The 17,285-nt window shown below is 35.8% G+C and overlaps 1 protein-coding gene across 2 annotated transcripts in view; it reads left to right on the top strand.

The window, feature by feature from the left end:
• Window positions 1–3,066: 3,066 nt before the first annotated feature.
• ZBTB41 (zinc finger and BTB domain containing 41) overlaps window positions 3,067–17,285 on the top strand; it is a 70,220-nt gene continuing 56,001 nt past the window's right edge. The window contains exons 1-2 of one of the 2 annotated variants that reach the window (XM_074222284.1): window positions 3,067–3,159; window positions 3,812–5,068. In XM_074222284.1, coding sequence (XP_074078385.1) covers window positions 3,931–5,068 — 1,138 coding nt within the window. In that variant the 5' untranslated portion in view covers window positions 3,067–3,159; window positions 3,812–3,930. Of the gene's footprint in view, window positions 3,160–3,292; window positions 3,340–3,811; window positions 5,069–17,285 lie in introns of those variants that run through there. The other variant, XM_074222285.1, reaches the window with a different exon arrangement.

Below are 17,285 nucleotides of genomic sequence, written 5' to 3'. Positions count from 1 at the left end.
AGCACGTTGCAGGCTTTGGTCACTACCAAACATCACAACTTTGGACATCAGGACTTTTCTTAGTCTTGTACATCTGACAATTCTGACATCCATTTAGGATTGAACTTTGTTCCTCTCTTTTTTAATCTGAATAGTTGTTCACCATATAATGGGTTGTGATTTCACCCTTTGTCAGAAGATGATATCATCTAGGATATATTCTAGCTTGGAATTCTTGATGCTACATTATAACTCACCATTGTCTAACTCCATTAAAGAACTTTCCTTACAACAATTGTTAGATAGCAGTGCAAAATGGAAGTCCAAATATCCCTACTTATGAATGAGGAACTTGAGGTTTAGAGTTATAATTTTTTCAGGATCACATAACTAGAAAGTTGTTAAGGTTTGGGATCCAAGTCTTCTATTCAAAGAACAGAGCTTTTTCCACAAAAAAAATACTCCTTTATAAGAAAGTAACTGCTTCTTTCTAATCCTGAGAAGTGCTTAATATTTTTTCCTGATCCATTTTGCATTTATTAATGAATTCAAATGGGAACAGATTTTTCCATAATTATTGATAACCACTTTGAAAAAAGTCTACTTTAAAGTGTATAATGCTCCAGGAAGGTAGTTTAAAGGCATTTCAAGGGTAGGCAGGCTCTTGTATGATTAGGAGTGTCATTACCTCCCCTAATTTTGTTTCTAACATACTTAATTTTAGATGTGTTCATCTCTCTGCTCTGTGTGGTGTGTGTGTGTACATGGAGTGAGGCTAAGTCAATCCTGGTCAAAGGCAGTATTACTGAAGTGAAAATTTTCTATGGAATGATACCCCGGATAGTATTATTTTAAGGAAACCAAAAAAGGTGAAGATTTCCATTAAGAAAATTAAGTTTGAAAGCATAAATATTATTTATAATAAATGTTTTATATGTTCATTCTTTTCACTACTTCTTCCATGAAACCTTTCCAGGACCCTCAAATTGAAAAAGATATTTCCCTCTTCAAATTTACTGAGATTTTTATTTCTGGATCCCTTCTTTCACCCCTATAACATTATACTTGTATTAAATTTTGTGTTCACATCTTCTATGTTAACTCCTTTAGAGGAAGGATTCTGGGTTCACATTAGTATTCCAGGTTCCTAGTATATTAGAGATGCTTAATAAATGTTTGACTTAAGTGCTCACATTAACTGTAGAGGGATCAATTCTCAAGATATTGGGATACAAAAAGATGGAAAATTTTCAAGCACTGTTAATATTTTTAAAAAGGTGATTAATTATGCACTAGTCAGGGTGCTAATAGTTGGAGATAAAAATAAAAAACAAAAATGATGTGATGCAGTCTCTGCCCTCAAAGAGCTCAGAATTCGACTAGGAACATGAAGATAACTCACACACACAATATACAGAGTGAAAAAGGAAGGTGAGCAACTAGTTTTATATATATATATATTTATATATATATATATATATATATATATATATATGTAAAAGATTTTTATTCAGAAGACAGAGTACTCTAGTCTTTAAGGGCTGTAAGTTGGGTGGTAATAACTGCAGGAGCACTTATTTAACTTCAGAAAAAGAAGTGATGCTCGGGTGGCTAGGTGGTGCAATGGATAGAGCATCGGCCCTGGAATCAGTGGGGCCTGAGTTCAAATTTGACCTTAGACAATAATTGCCTAGCTGTGTGGCCTTGGGCAAACTACTTAACCGCATTGCCTTGCAAAAAACTAAAAAAAAAAAAGTGACTGAGGATCCTTTCCTTTAGGACTCTTATTTCCTCCTCCCTCTCTGGCCTGTGTGCATTTTATTACGTTTTTGTTGGAAAGAATCGCCCCCTTCCATGTTAACATAAATCTCTATTAGCAACACCTCCCTCTATACGTCATAAATTACTTTAGGCAGCTTGGGAGGGGGGGCCTCCAGCCCAGAAGTGATGGTTCGTTGCCAAGGCAACCGCAGGCAGGAGTAGAAATTCAACACATCTAGGAGCTTTAAAAAAATGTATATGTATATGTATATGTATATGCATATGCATATGCATATGCATATGTATATATTATATTATACTATATTATTATATATTACATTACATTATATTATATTATGTTATATTATATTAGTATATATTATATATTTATATGCATATATTTATATAATTTATATATTTTATATAAATTACACAATTTATAATTATGTATAAAATATATAAAATATAAAATACATATATGTTAAATATATATGTGTGTATATGTATATGTATATGCATATGTATATATTATACTATATTATTATATATTACATTACATCACATTATATTATATTATGTTATATTAGTATATATTATATATTTATATGCATATATTTATATAATTTATATATTTTATATAAATTACACAATTTATAATTATATATAAAATATATAAAATATAAAATACATATATGTTAAATATATATATATGTGTGTATATATATACATATATATACATATATATGTATATATATATATATATATATATATATATATATATATATATATATATATATATATATATATCTTTGACGAAATATAGTCTGCGAACGACGCTATAAATAATCCCAATGACCCTTAGCGGAATAAAGGCTGCGCGCCCTTGCTAGTGACGTCAGCAGCATCTTCCCAGGTACTGAGAGAATTGCCGTTTATGTCGGCTCACCCCAACAACCTCGAGTGTCTCTTTAATAACGACCTTTAACCTTTAAAGATCCTAAACAGGGAAGGGGAAGAAGGCCCCGGGGGCCGGCGTCAGAGCCTGGGAAGAGGCCCTACTGCGCACGCGCGGAGGCGGAGCCCCGAGGTGTCGCCGTCCGTCCTCTCTCTCTCTCTCTAAGCCAAGGCCGGTCTCCCTTGGCCTCCGCTTTTATCCCCGATCCTCTCTCTCCTTCATCGCCCCGCCCCCAGTCCTATTCCAGAGTCAACCAAGCTTCCAGGGCGTCCCATCCATCGCCCCGCTCCGCCCAGTGCCGGAGAGCAGGAAAACCCGGAGCCATCGAGTCTAGCACAGCCTCCCGAGGTGGAGGGGAGGGCGGACGAAGTGCGCACGCGCAGGCGGTCGTGAGCGCTCATGCGCAATGACCCCGAAGGGATTCGGGAAGGAGTCGCTGCCGTCGCTCGGAGCCTGCGCCGTGGGTGGGTTTCGTGGTTGAGGTCGCGTCTGCGGCCACTGGAGGGAAAGGGAAGAGGAAGAGGAAGGAGGGGCGGGGAGGGGGGGGGGGGCGGCCGAACCCGGAAGTGGGTAGAGGCTGGCGGGGAGCGCGCCCGCAGCGGAGCCCGGCGGCCGGGGGGCGGCGGAGGAGCTCCGAGGAGGCGGTAAAGCAGAGCGGGGCGGCTGCCCCTGGAGCCCGGGGTGGGAGGCGGCGCGGTGACGCGCGCTGGGGCTTCCGAGGAGGAGGGGACCGGGGTGCGGAGCCCCCCCATTGCCGCTCCCGCACCCCCTGGGCGGACCGTGGTGCGGGCCGGCCGCGAGGACCCAATCCCAGCGCGGCCCTCCGCCGCGGCCACGCCCCCTCCTCCGGGGTGCCCCCCCTCCGGGGCTGCCCTCCCCCTTGGGGCTTGGCAGGTGCGAGGGTCGCCCCGCTTTCCCTCAGATTGCTCTTTTGTTGGCACTCTCGGCTTCCCCGCCCTCTCTCTCTCCCCCCCCCCCCCCAGCCCGAGACGTTAAAACTCCGCGGGAGGCGGCTCTGTTTATTTTGCTTTCGCTCATGTAGCCATAGACAATGGAATGAAAAGCAACTTTGAACCAATGTTGGGGATACGTTACAGGGTTCTTATTGTTTTGCAGACCATGACACCCTTGCTCACACCTCTCCAGCAGGTGTTACCCAAGACTGAAGCTAGCGTGCCCATTTAAGTCTCTTGGGACACTTATGAAGCCTCTTGTCCTGAAATTGCATTATTGCAATGAAGAAAAGGAGAAGGGTGACTGCAAATTTTGATGAGAAGATCCATCTCGGCCACCATAAAGATTCTTCGGATGGAAACAGTGCAGTGGAGAGCGACCAAGTGACCTTGAGCCATTCTACGGAAGGATCCACTCCTGAAAGCCTTCAGTGTTATCAGCAACTGCCTCCCTCACCAGAGCAGAGGAAGCTTCTGAGTTCTTTGCAGTATAATAAGAATTTGCTGAAGTATTTAAATGACGACAGACAAAAGCAACCGTCTTTCTGTGACTTACTCATAATTGTAGAAGGAAAGGAATTTAGTGCCCACAAAGTTGTTGTTGCTGTTGGCAGTAGTTATTTTCACGCTTGTTTGAGCAAAAATCCAAGCACAGATGTTGTCACTCTGGATCATGTAACACATTCTGTTTTTCAGCATTTGCTTGAATTTCTCTACACATCAGAATTTTTTGTCTATAAGAACGAAATACCTCTGGTTTTAGAGGCTGCGAAATTTCTGGACATTATAGATGCAGTTAAACTGCTAAATAATGAAAATATTTCTAATTTTCCTTCTGAAATAACTGAAAAGTCATCACCAGCAGAAACTCTAAGCGAATTGGCTGGCAGGTTGTCAAACAGTCATCAGTGCAAATTCTGCAGTAGAAATTTTTGTTATAAGAAGTCTTTAGAGAATCATTTGACCAAAACTCACAGATCCCTATTAATAGGGAAAAAACATGGGTTAAAAATGCTGGAAAGAGGTTTTTCAGCAAGACGATCAACGAGGAATAGAAAGTGCCCTGTAAAATTTGATGAGGACAGTGATAATGAAAATGAAAGTGGTGACATTTCAGACAATTTTGATAAAGATAATTTGGATAAGATTACTTTCGATGTGGAAAAGTCAGATAAAAATGACTCTGAGGATGCTGGAAGTGAGTATAATGCAGATGCAGAAGCACAGGAGGAGGAAATGTCAGATGAATACTCTGAAGGGGAAGAGCAAAGTGACAAAGAACATAATGATGCAGAAGAGGATCCAGAAACTACTGATTCTGTAGGAAATATTCATGAAGGGTTAACTCCAGTGGTCATTCAGAACAGTAACAAAAAAATATTGCAGTGTCCTAAGTGTGATAAAACATTTGACCGAATAGGTAAGAAACAACCCTGTCTCATATTTTAATGCCGTTTTTAACTTTGTAAATTTGGTTGAATCTTTGTGAAATTTAAAACTTTCTTATTTTACTGTTAAAGAAGACATTTGTTACCATAGGAAATTTAAAAATTTACTGTGACTTTTGAATTTAAATATATTCACTTAGAGCACAGTATTTTTTTTCCTTTTTCTTTACATCCCAAAGGTGAATATCCTTCGCTAATATATTTTGTAATTATTTGGTATGAAAAATACTGCTAATAATTCATTTAATTATTTCTATGAAGTACTTAGGCTGAAACTGAAAGCAGACTTTTAAATAGAACTGATTGACTTACATAGAAAACTAAGTTCCTTAAAAAATACTAGTTAAGATAACTTAAGGTAAGTCATGCCATTTAGTCTTGCTAACAAACAGTTATTAAATGCTTTTATGCAAGGATCTTTTCTAGGTGATGGGAAGGGTAGATATAAAGAAGAATAAAGCCAATAGAGAAGTTAAGACACAAATATTTACCTGCATAGAAGAGAGAAATACAATATACAAGCATCTGAGGTAGCTTCTTTGTAACTATTGGATGGGGATCCTGGAGAGCCTTATGGAGGAAGGAACTGAACCTGAAAACATTTTTTGTTAGAAGGAAATTGGAAAGTTAACAATTTTTGTTCTCTTTAATGGTTCCAGGGTGAATTTTCACATTCCTTAAAAACAATTTTAAAAAAAAAGAAGCAGGAACAAAAATCTTTGTGGGATCTAGAACTGGAGTCCAGCATTTTTATTTTGCAGATGAGGAAACTGAGACTCAGAGAAGTGAAAGTAATTATTGAGAGGGAACTTGAACCCAAGTCTTTTTTACTGTTGCCTCTATATGCAGCAATCCATATGTTAGATGGTCATTTACTACTCACTATTTCTCTAGGCTTTAGTGTCTAGGGGTATAATTAGCAATTGCCAATCTGAATTGCTAAATCGCTAAGTTCTCTGATACTCAATATAATTTAGGAATAGGGTGTTGTGCTGATATTACTGTGCTGGCCATGAGTAGATATGTATCATAAGACTGGTCACAGAGCTTAAATCCAAATCTATCTTTTTTTTTTTTTTTTTGCAAGGCAATGGGGTTAAGTGGCTCACCCAAGGCTGCACAGCTGGGTAATTATTAAGTGTCTGAGGTTGGATTTGAACTCAGTACTCCTGACTCCAGGGCCAGTGCTCTATCCACTGCATCACCTAGCTACTCCCCCAAATCTATCTTCTAACCACATATGTTCATAAGTAGATTTCTTCCTTTTCAAAGAATTGAAAACACAGAATACATGTAATGTTAAAAGTTGCACTGAATTTAATTTTGTTTTTTCAAAAAGTATTTAAGAATCAGTCTTAAAGAACTCGAGGTATATAGAAGATACCAATTAGCAGTGATTTATTGATAAAGAAAAGATAAACCAACTTTACTATTCTAATCAAGGGATGAATCTGATATATAGAATTTTAAAAGTTGGGAAATTAATTTTCTGATTTTTTTGTGAAAGATTTATCACTGAGTATTTTTAGTTAAACAAGGGTTAAACATTTTTCTAAACAAATTTTATTTGAGCAATTGGAAAATGTTACAACTTTTGATGATGGGGATCCTGAAAAATTTTATGGAGGAAGGAATTGAATGACAGCTGATGACAGCAGAAATATGCAAGTACATTTTGAACATGTCAAGTTAGTTCTGTACCATGAATACATCTTTAGAAAGTTTGTAATGTTGATATTATCTATCAGTTTCATTTAGTACTCAGTTTTATAAAGTGCTGATAACATTTTGCTATCAAAATATGATGTAGTGCTATCATTGGGTCTGCAATTTTCTGCCTGGTAACAATTTTTCCATCTCTCTGACCATTCATCTCCCCCCAGATGGTTTGTTTTGAGTGCTTTATGTATACAGCCTTATTTGTAGGCCTGATCCTGGAACTGCCCTTTAAAATGTACTAGGGTCAAAGTGTTATGTCTTTTGAAGAAAGGCTTTCCCCCCAAGCTTTGTTCTCTAATTTTGCACGTATCTTCCTGAATGGGTTTTTACACCAGTCTAGCTGATCAAACACCAAACTGTATACCTAGACACATTTCCTTATCTTAAATAGCTTAGGACTAGGATTTACATTGTGAATTGTAGCTGATAAATTTTTCTTCTTGCTCATAAGATTGGAAGGACTTAGAAAAAGTTATGTTTAGACTCAAGCATTTGCTCTTAATATACAAGGATTGTAGCCTTTATTTTGCCAATCTTATTCATATCCCTTTCTTTTGTAAGCAGTGATATAGACATTAAGTCTTGTATACAATTATACCTTTCCACAAAATTTATTAGCCTCCTTCTGAAATAGAGACTGCCTAATGACTCCCCTTCCTGTAAATACCCTGAAATCATAGTAACAAATAACAGTGGAAAATAAAAGGAAAAATAAGTATGATATACTGCCAATGAGTATATTTATATGGTTGGGTTGTTCACAGAACTTAAATCCAAATCCCTTTTGATAATTAACCTGAGATTCATAAACTTGCTTTACAAAATATTTTGTTAACTACATTTCATCTTCTGTCTGAGAAGGGATCCACAGACTTTTCAGACTTCAAAGAGGTCCATGACAGAAAAAGCTAAGAACTTTTTTCTTAAAAGCTTTTTCAGTTTTAGGATTTCTATTATGACTTAGATCTGGTGTCTCCCAATCTGACAAGTCAGCTGACTTTGATCTATAGATCCCTAAGAATCTATTTCTTCTGAGGATGTCTAGAGTTAAGGTCTGTTTGTATTAATAACATTGTACTTAATAATTTAAAATTTTTCTTTTATTTTACATAATAATTTTAAATTGACTTAGTTTCATGTGAAATTATCAAATTACTCTAAATTAACGCTTGAATTTTTTTAAATCATTGATTTAAGAGCATTCAATTAAAAAAAATAAAAACTATATAAAAACCCAAACATATTAAAATATATTTAATTGTATAGATTTTGGTTTAGTGCCCATAAAAAAAGTCTGTATTGATAATTGTAATCTTTTCATGTCTACTGATGGTTTCTGTTACCTGATGTTGGTAGAAAAGAATTGTACCTAGGATCAGGACAGTATCAAGAGAGTTTATTATTGAAATGCATTTGTAATCTTATTGATTTTGATGTAGATCAAAAGTGATCATATCCAAATCCTTTTATAAGTTAATCACAGGCCTCTCCAACATATTCGAGATTTTTCCTTGATAGCTCCCTACATTTTAAGCCTTCTGGTAGTGCACTCAGGCTTTTCATCTTTTTGTCATTCTTTGACATGTGACCCAGTCCTTTTTGTTTTTGTCAATTTTTTCAAGTGACATTTTTTACTTTTCTTCAAAGTTATGTGTTTCAGCCTGCTTACCTTATCATATGACTTACCTTACCATATGGCACTCACACATACATATACAGGAATGGCAGCTTTATCCATCCAAATATATGTCCTTATTTAGACAGAAAAGTTTATTAGAGAAAATAAATATTTTAAAATTTGACTTCTATTTGATTTTCAAATATAACTACTTAACTTTATTATATTTTAATATTCTTTATTATATTTTTTGGAATGGTGTTTAGATATCAGGGAAAGAGAGTGGGTAGTTTTGAATTTAATGAAAATAGTAGTGGAAATTGGGATAAAGAAGTCATTGTTTTAATGTTTTATCTTTTGAGACACTTTAGTATAAGAAAATACCATAAGCAAGTTAATAGTTGTTATTCTTTTGGAAATAATGTCATATCAGAGTAGTCAATCTTATTTAACATACTTTTTTCTGTCACTTTGATCACAAATAGCATTAGGTAGAAAAATTCTATTTCTAGCCAAATGCATAATTTCTAACTTTAGTGTATGGAAGAACAGGAAATAATTTTGAAGGAGATTTGAAGAATTTTGGAATTGTGATGAAAGCTAGAGATTGAATTTGGAGAGGGAGAATTTTGGACAACTTCAGGGAAAAGTTGGAGATGATGCAAAGGATAAAGATCTAAAGAGAAAAATGAGAAGAACTTGATGTGAAAGAGGAGGAAATTAAGGAAGGTAAATATGGAAAGATAAGGTGATAAGTTAGTGTAAAAAGTTTGTAAGACCAAAAAAATTGAATGTGGTTATCAGGGTGTTAAAGATGTATGGAGAAAAGCTGGAACATCAGTATAGAAGGCAAAACAGATGTTAGCAATAAGAGTTTTCCAAGAGAACTCAAATAAAATAAGGATAAGACAGTGTGGTAAAATAGAATGTTGAACTTGGAGTCAAAGATCAGTGCTTGGATTCTACATTAGACACTTTGAATCTGAGCAAAGCTTCTTAGCCTCTCTGGGTTCCAGTTCATTATGTGTAAAGTGAGGGGGCTGACCCTGATGATTTATACTCTCTTCTATCTGTAAATGTGTGGTTCTTTTACTAAGGATTTCCTTCCAGCAAGTTCAGAGAACAAGGAGAATTTTGTAGTAACCTACGAGGAACATTTATTTTTCTTCCATCAATAAGTAACCTTTTTCTTGGCTTAATGTATGAAGTGGTGTTTTTCCTTGAAAAATTTGAGGACTTCACCATCCTGGGTTATGAGAAGAAAGAAAGTATTCTTTAAAACAAATCAAAAACACAAGAATGACATCTATTGTGAAAATGAAGACTAAAGATTTTGAAGAGACAAAGGCAATAATGATCTGTGTCAGGAAGTTGGAGGGTGAAGACTTTTATGATATGAGGCTCCCACTGAAGAGGAAGAAGAGGAATTTTTTGATATTTTATTTTTCCAATTACATGTTATGTACACTTTTCAACATTCATCTACTTGCATATATTATATGTGTATATATATGTGTGTGTATATATGTATATATATATATATATATACATATATATATATACACATTACATATTTTTCTACCACTGTCCCTTCTCACACCTCTCCTAGAAGAGGAATTCTTAACAGGAAGCTATGCTTAATCTCCAAGAAGTAATGATGTGGATACATGGGTGATAATAGTAAATGTTAGAAGTAAATATTAGAGATGAGTAGTGACTGTACTTCCTTTCTGAGGAGTATTGAGGTATATGATAGATAATAAATGAGGTATGTCTTTCTAGAAATAAATGGGGTATGTCTTTCTAGAATATGTACCTGGGATGCGACATAGAATCTCCCAAGATTTTTCAAACCAAGATTACCAACAGTGATTCAGAGGTATGATTAATAATGTCACAAGGATTCTAAATGGGATTTTTTTTTGGCAAGGCAGTGGGGTTAAGTGACTTGCCCAAGGTCTCACAGCTAGGTTAATTATTAAATGTCTGAGGTCTCATTTGAACTTAGGTCCTTCTGACTCCAGGGCTGGTGTTCTATCCACTGTGTCACCTAACTGCCGCTTTTAATAGGGATTTTTAAAGGTTATGAAGTCTTTGGCAAGAACATAAAAGACTTGAGGGACTTAATTAGTAGTTTCATATGTCTTGTTGATCTGAGACAGGTTTAAGAGAGAGATTTGGAAAGGGAGGAGGAAGATGGTATCTGAAAATAGAATCCAGATTTCTGAATCATTGCTTAAATTACAGAAATGGCATAATCCTGGTCAGAGATGAAATGTGCCTAACATTTTTTCCTTTTTTTCTGCCTCCTTTTCCTGAAGTATGGAAGAAGAAAATTGCCTAAATACAGTCAACAGGATTGATGCTATAGAGTAGCCAAGAAGTTGGAAGAAGACAGAGAAACAGCTAGAAAGTTACAGGAGGCAAAATCCAGGGAAGGAACTACAACACATAAAAACACCTGTAAAAAAAAAGATGAATAATCAGAGAATCTTACAAAAAGACAAATATGACTCCAAGGTTCTCATAGAGACTTAATGGGATGAAACCCATTCCTGGATTCTGACCCTAGAAGAGTCTAGCTTTGAGTTTATTGCCTAGCACTGCAAGTGCTTAAAATTGATTGAGTAACATTGTATGTTAAGTAACATTGTATTGAGTAACATTGTATGTTAAGGAGATTACTAATGAAGAAATGGGGCCTGGACTTATGGTGGAGACAATTGGAGACAGAAACAGAAACAAAAGTTTCCTTAGAGTATGTTACAGCCTGCCCATTCAGAAAAAAGGAAATCCATGAACTGGAAGAGGAGAGACAAATCATCTTCAAAAAGAAAAGGAAGAGATTTAAAGGGATTTTTAGTGAACAAATCTGGAAAAGAAACGGTTATCACAAAGTGCCAACATTGCTCTATCAAGAATAGATTTCAGGGGCAGCTAAGTGCTACCATGGTTGAACTCCAACTCTGGAGTCAGGAGGACCTGAATTTAAATCCAGTCTCATTTGATAATAGCTGTGTGATCCTGGGCAAGTCTTTTAACCCAGCCTGTCTCTCAAAAAAAGAAAAAGAATAGACCATTATGCAAGACTAAAAGTTTAGTTCTTAATAGGATTGACTAGATGTGTATGAGTCAAATGCTGATATAAACAATTGACTTATATTTCAACATGTCAATTGCCAGGTTTTATGCTCTTCTTATGGACAGATTGAATATATGTGGGCTAGATGGCAGTAATATTAGTTAGATTTGGAACCGAACATGCCTGGACTTAGAGTAGTCCCTTGTTCTTGTTTCAATGACACGTTGGAATAAGTCTTTATATAATGTACTAGAGAGCTGAGGATTCCATAAATGGCATGTTCAGTCTTTGCTCATGGTAAAAAGCCAGGAAGGATACACTTTGATGTCATTCTAGATTGTTGGACTGAATCTAATAAATTAAAATTTAAGTGATACATACATACAAAGCACTACACTTTTTTTAGAGATAGCTTCAGAAATATAAGATTGGAATGGGGAGGCTGGATAAAAATTCAGCTGAAAAAGGTTTAAGGGTTTTAATAGACTGCAAGATGCTATCATGATCTTAACTCTAGTTGGACTAGGCACATGCTAAGCACTATGGAGATTTAAAAAAATAGATAAAAATAGTTCTTGTCTTCAGGGAACCTACCATCTAAAGGAAGAGAGAACACTCAAACAAATGCAAACAAGTTACGTGCAACATAAAAATAATTTCAGAAGAGAAGAGAGTTGAATTAAGACATTTTGAGCCATTAGGCAGAGATAAAGAAAGCATTGCAGGTATGAGTAATAGCCAGGGAAAATGAAGTGTCCTGGTTATGGAATAGCAAGGTCAGTATAGATACGGGACTGAAGAGTAAATGGCAAGTAATTATAAGAAAGTGGAAAGGTAAAAAAGGAGCTAGGTTATGAAGAGCTTTGAACAAGAGACAGTAATTCATATTTGATCCTAGAGTTAATAGGGAACCACTGGAGTTATTTGAATAGGGAGGGTGATTGGGTTGGACCTGCACTTTAGAAAAATTGACTGAATGGAGGATGGATTGGAGTGGAGAGAGAGGCTTGAAACAGGTGGACTCACTAGCAAGATGGTTTAGTAGTCCATGTGAGAGATGATGAGGACCTACACCAAAATGGTGGCTGTGTTAAAGGAGAGAAGGGGGCCTTGGTAGTAGATTGAATATGGAGGGTAAGAGAGTAAGGAGTCCAGCCTGTAACTCTTGAGAAACTAGGAGGGTGGTGTCCTTTATAATAATAATAGAGAAGTTAAGGGGAAAGTTAATAAATTCCATTTTGGATGTGCTGAGTGTAAGCTGCTACTGGGCATCCATTTTGAGATGGAGATATGAATTGGAGGTCTTCAGGGTTTAGGGTTGATAGGTAGATAGAAGAATCATCAGCATAAGAGATGGTATTCAAATCCATAGGAACTAATGAAATTACTCAACAAAGTACATGGAAAGAGTTAGGCCCTCAATGTCCCCATGATCTGGAAAATCTACGAAATTTTTTGAGCCTTTGGACTGGAGAAGTCATCTGAATTATGGTATTAAAAGATAAAATTTGTTGCTATTATATAATGCCATACATATATCTTATACATTTCTGAGTTTCTAAACTTTCTGAGTAGGCTGCTGCTTTCATGAAACACAATTTCTTATGTAGATCTGTGATATATTGTAACCACAATGGGAAACATTGTAATAGAAGAGAAGAGGCCCCAGGAAAGAACATCTTCAGTTCAAGAGAGTGATCTGGATCGATAGAACTAGAAGACTGTTGTGAGAATTGAGAAAAGGCCATTGGATATGGCAAGTAAGACATTGTTGGTAATTTTTGAGAGGTTGATTTCAGTGGAATAATGAAGTTAGAAGCTGAATTGATATTGTTTGTTTGTCCTTTGTTTTCAAAAAGAACCAAGGACAGCAATGGGGTGATATTTTGACTTGTGAATGAATTGGATTTAAGTGAAATAGTTCCAGAGTTGTCAACTTCACTCTTCCAGAGTCATCTAAGTTCAGTGCAAGACAAAGTCAGGGTGACTAGCTATGACCTGGGATGTAGTAGGTGATCTTAGCATCTTCCCATGTCTAACCAAACTCATAAGCATCTCTAAGGGTTTCAGAAAAAGAGTGAGAAGAAAGGTGAAGACATCTTTATTGTAAATAGCCTTTTTAAGAAGTTTAGTCACACATTTAGGGATGGAAGGAATAAGTTAGGCTTTTTTTGAGAATGGGAGAAATGTGACTGTGCTTGCAGTCAGGAGAGAAGAAACCACAGACAGGAGAAGATTGAAAGCAATTAACAGAGTTGGGACATTACAATCTGAAAAATCTCACGATCATATGAGATCACTTGAAGGGACTTGTAATGCTTAGCCTGAAAAAGAGGAAATTTAGAAGGTAAAAATTTAGGAAGGATATAAGAACTGTCTTCAGATATTTAATAGGTTCTAAGGTGAAAGAAATGGATTAGACTTGTTTTCTTTGGTCCCAGATGTTTGTATCAGGAGCAGTGTGTAGAGTCAAATTTAGGTTTTCTGTAAGAAGAATCTTATTAACAATTTTAGAGTAATACAAATTTGAATGAGGAATCAAGTTTTCACTCACTAGAGGTCTCAAAGGCTGCATAATATCCCTTGTTGAGTTTGTGGTGGAAAGGATTCTCATTTAATTGTATGATGTACCAGATGATTTTTGAGGCTCTAACTGGGAAATTTTGTGAAATATGGAATTAGCATTTAGGTGGAAATATGGGCTGATGATAAACATTTGTGAGTCATTTGTGAAGAAATGAAAATAACATATGACAGAGTTTCAAGGGAGAAAGTGTAGAGAGAAGAGGACTAAATACTGATCTTATAGGTTCAAGAAACTCACTTCAGAGGTGGGAGATTGTGGTGGTGAAGTTTAAGAAGGAATTGATACAGTTATTGGAGGAGAGGGTAGTGTTACAGAATCTGAAGATATAGAAAATATCAAGGGATGTTAGCAAGTTAGATTTTAAGGAGTTAAGGATTATATTGTGAGTATTTGTGACAAAATGGTGGAAGAATTTTTTTTTTTGAAATTTTGCAATGAGTAGTAGCTCATGGCTAGGTAGAAGGAAAAATTATTAGGTTGGAGGTTCAAGATTTGAAAAATTTGTATAGATTAATAGAGTAAGATCCTAAGGGACATAATAGGGTATAGGATTAGAGACTCAAGAGTGAAGAAGGAAGAGCATGGGTTGATATGTAAAGATAAGTTTTTTAATGGGGAAAAAAGATATGTATAAGATTTACAGCATCGCAAAGTTGGCAGGGCCCCTACAGGTCAGATGGTCAAAATTCTCTGAATGGGAATCTTTTAAATCATTGTTAACTAAATAGTCATTCATTCTCTATGTTCTTTCCATTGATGCCTCAGGTCTATATCTTTTCCTCACTTTCACTACCAAATTCTTAAAAATATTTGTCTTTTTCTGTATCCACTCATTGTTCATCTCTGCTTTCTGCCCTACTACTCTACCTAGATTGTTCTGTTAAGGATTATTAGTGCCCCTTTAATTGCTATATTTAGTGATTTTACTGGGCCTTTCTGCAGATTTTGACTTTGTTATTCCTTTTTATAGGACTGTGACACTGTTATTATACAACTTTGACACTGGTTCTTATCTTCATTTTGTTGCACTGTGACATCATCCAACTTTGACCCAGTTCCTTGGGGGTCAGTTATCAAATCTGTCCTAGGCCCATTTCACTATTTTTTTTCTTTTTGGAATTTCCTCAGCTTCTATGGATTAAATTATTAATTTATTATTCTTATACACATTACATATATAGTATTCATCTTATCTATTATTATTTAACATGATACCAGAATTTCACAATTTTTTTCTCTCTTATACAACTGTTATTGAAATTCAAGAACTCATCACCTCTCCTGGACTTTTGCAGTCTCCTAATTAACTTCTTTGCTTCTAATCTATCTAACAGTTTCAAAATAATTTTTGTAAGGCATGTGTCTCTGTCATTCTCTTACTCAAAAAGATTTCAGTTTCTCTCTCTCTTGCCTCTGGCATAAAATTTATACCTTTTGTCCTAGTATTTTTAAGTTCTCTCCTAGCCTGGCCCCAATTCTAACATTTGTTACTAGCTGACTTTAGCTTAGCTGGGCTACTGCTCAAGTGCAAAAAAACTGCCACTATTTTAGAAATACCTTCTCTCTTAATTACTGACTTTTTGAATCTTTATCTCATCTTAAATCTCAACCCCCCCCCCCCCGGAAGCCTTTGCTAACTTCCCTCCTTCTTTTTCCTCTTTTCCAGTTTCCTAGTTGTTTGTGTTCTACCATCATCAGATTTGTTTAACTTCTTGAGGACAGACTGATTTCATTTTATAATCATGTCTTCTTACACTTAGTAGGCATGTAATAAATGTCTATGGGATAATAAATTGAAATCTTCTCTTCTTTGGGCCTTAGTTTTCCTTGGGATTGGTCTTCCATTTCTAAAGCATTCCTTTCCAACCCCAGTTTAGCCACTTTGGTGATAGTGGTGTCTTCACTTTGATGTCTCCCTTGCACCAGACTCCTAGCAAGACAGGAAGAATAAGTCCTTAGCTATGTTAGGCAAGGAAGAGTAATTTCTTCAGCCTTAATGTTATTTACTAGGCAAATCAGTTAACTAACTTCTGTTTGCCTCTGGAGAAGGGAATGCAATCCCCTGGACACTGTTAGCAAGTTATGGTCCAATTAATGGGCATTGACTTTGTTTCCAGTTCTTAGCTATCACAAAAAAGTATTGCAATAAATAATTTGGAGTATATATGAGAATTTTCTTTTTATCAATAGCCAGAGATTGGTTCAAAGAGAATAGAAATTTTAGTCACTTTCTTTGCATAATTCCAGATTGCTTTCCATATTGGTTATGACATTTTACAGCTCTACCAACTGTTATACTATGTCTATCATTCCAAACCCTACCAACATTGACTATTGCTATTTTTTGCATTTTTGCAGTTTGCAAGAAATAGTTACTTTCCCTGTTTAGCTAGGATAACTACTTTTGTTATCTTTTTTTTTTAGGTTTTTGCTAGGCAATGGGGTTAAATGACTTACCCAAGGCCACACAGCTAGGTAATTATTAAGTGTCTGAGACCGGATTTGAACCCAGGTACTCCTGACTCCAGGGCCAGTGCTTTATCCACTGTGCCACCTAGCCATCCCCTAGGATAACTACTTTTAGATCAATTTCTGATTGCATATGCATAAAGAAAATATTTTTTATGCAAGCCCTCATTGTATACCAGGTACTGTGTTAAAACTGGGGATACCAGTAGAAGGAGGCAAAATTGAAGATGATTCCTCTCCTCAAGGAGGAGCTATCAATAGCTATATATAGTATGAATGTGTGTACCTATATTTGTATAATATATATAGACACTAAGCACATGCATATAAATAAAATGTTTATATATACATATATATATGTATATATTTACATAGATAGCCTCAGTCAGAAAAGCTAAAAAAATTCTTTTGGGCTGGCATAAGTAGACTATTATGAATGACTGTTTTGCACATTTGTTTTTAGCAAGAGGAGTTTAAGAATATTATGAATTGTAATTACTAGGGGAAAAGATAAGATTCATATTAATAGTACAATTTATTGTTTTTTAAAAATGTATAAAGGAAATTTCTAGTTGGATTGATTTTATGATATTGAATTCATATCATAGATTATTTCAGTAATGATATAAAGGTAAATTATAGATATAGTTTTTTGTTTCTTTTTTAATGCTAGATTCTTACTTTGGAAAGGTTTGGTCATATTTCTTGAACTTT

The sequence above is a fragment of the Macrotis lagotis genome, chromosome 2, assembly GCF_037893015.1.
Source record: "Macrotis lagotis isolate mMagLag1 chromosome 2, bilby.v1.9.chrom.fasta, whole genome shotgun sequence".
Lineage (NCBI taxonomy): Eukaryota > Metazoa > Chordata > Mammalia > Peramelemorphia > Peramelidae > Macrotis > Macrotis lagotis.
The sequence above is the reverse complement of the archived record's forward strand: the minus strand, read 5'-3'. Positions and strand labels throughout refer to the sequence as shown.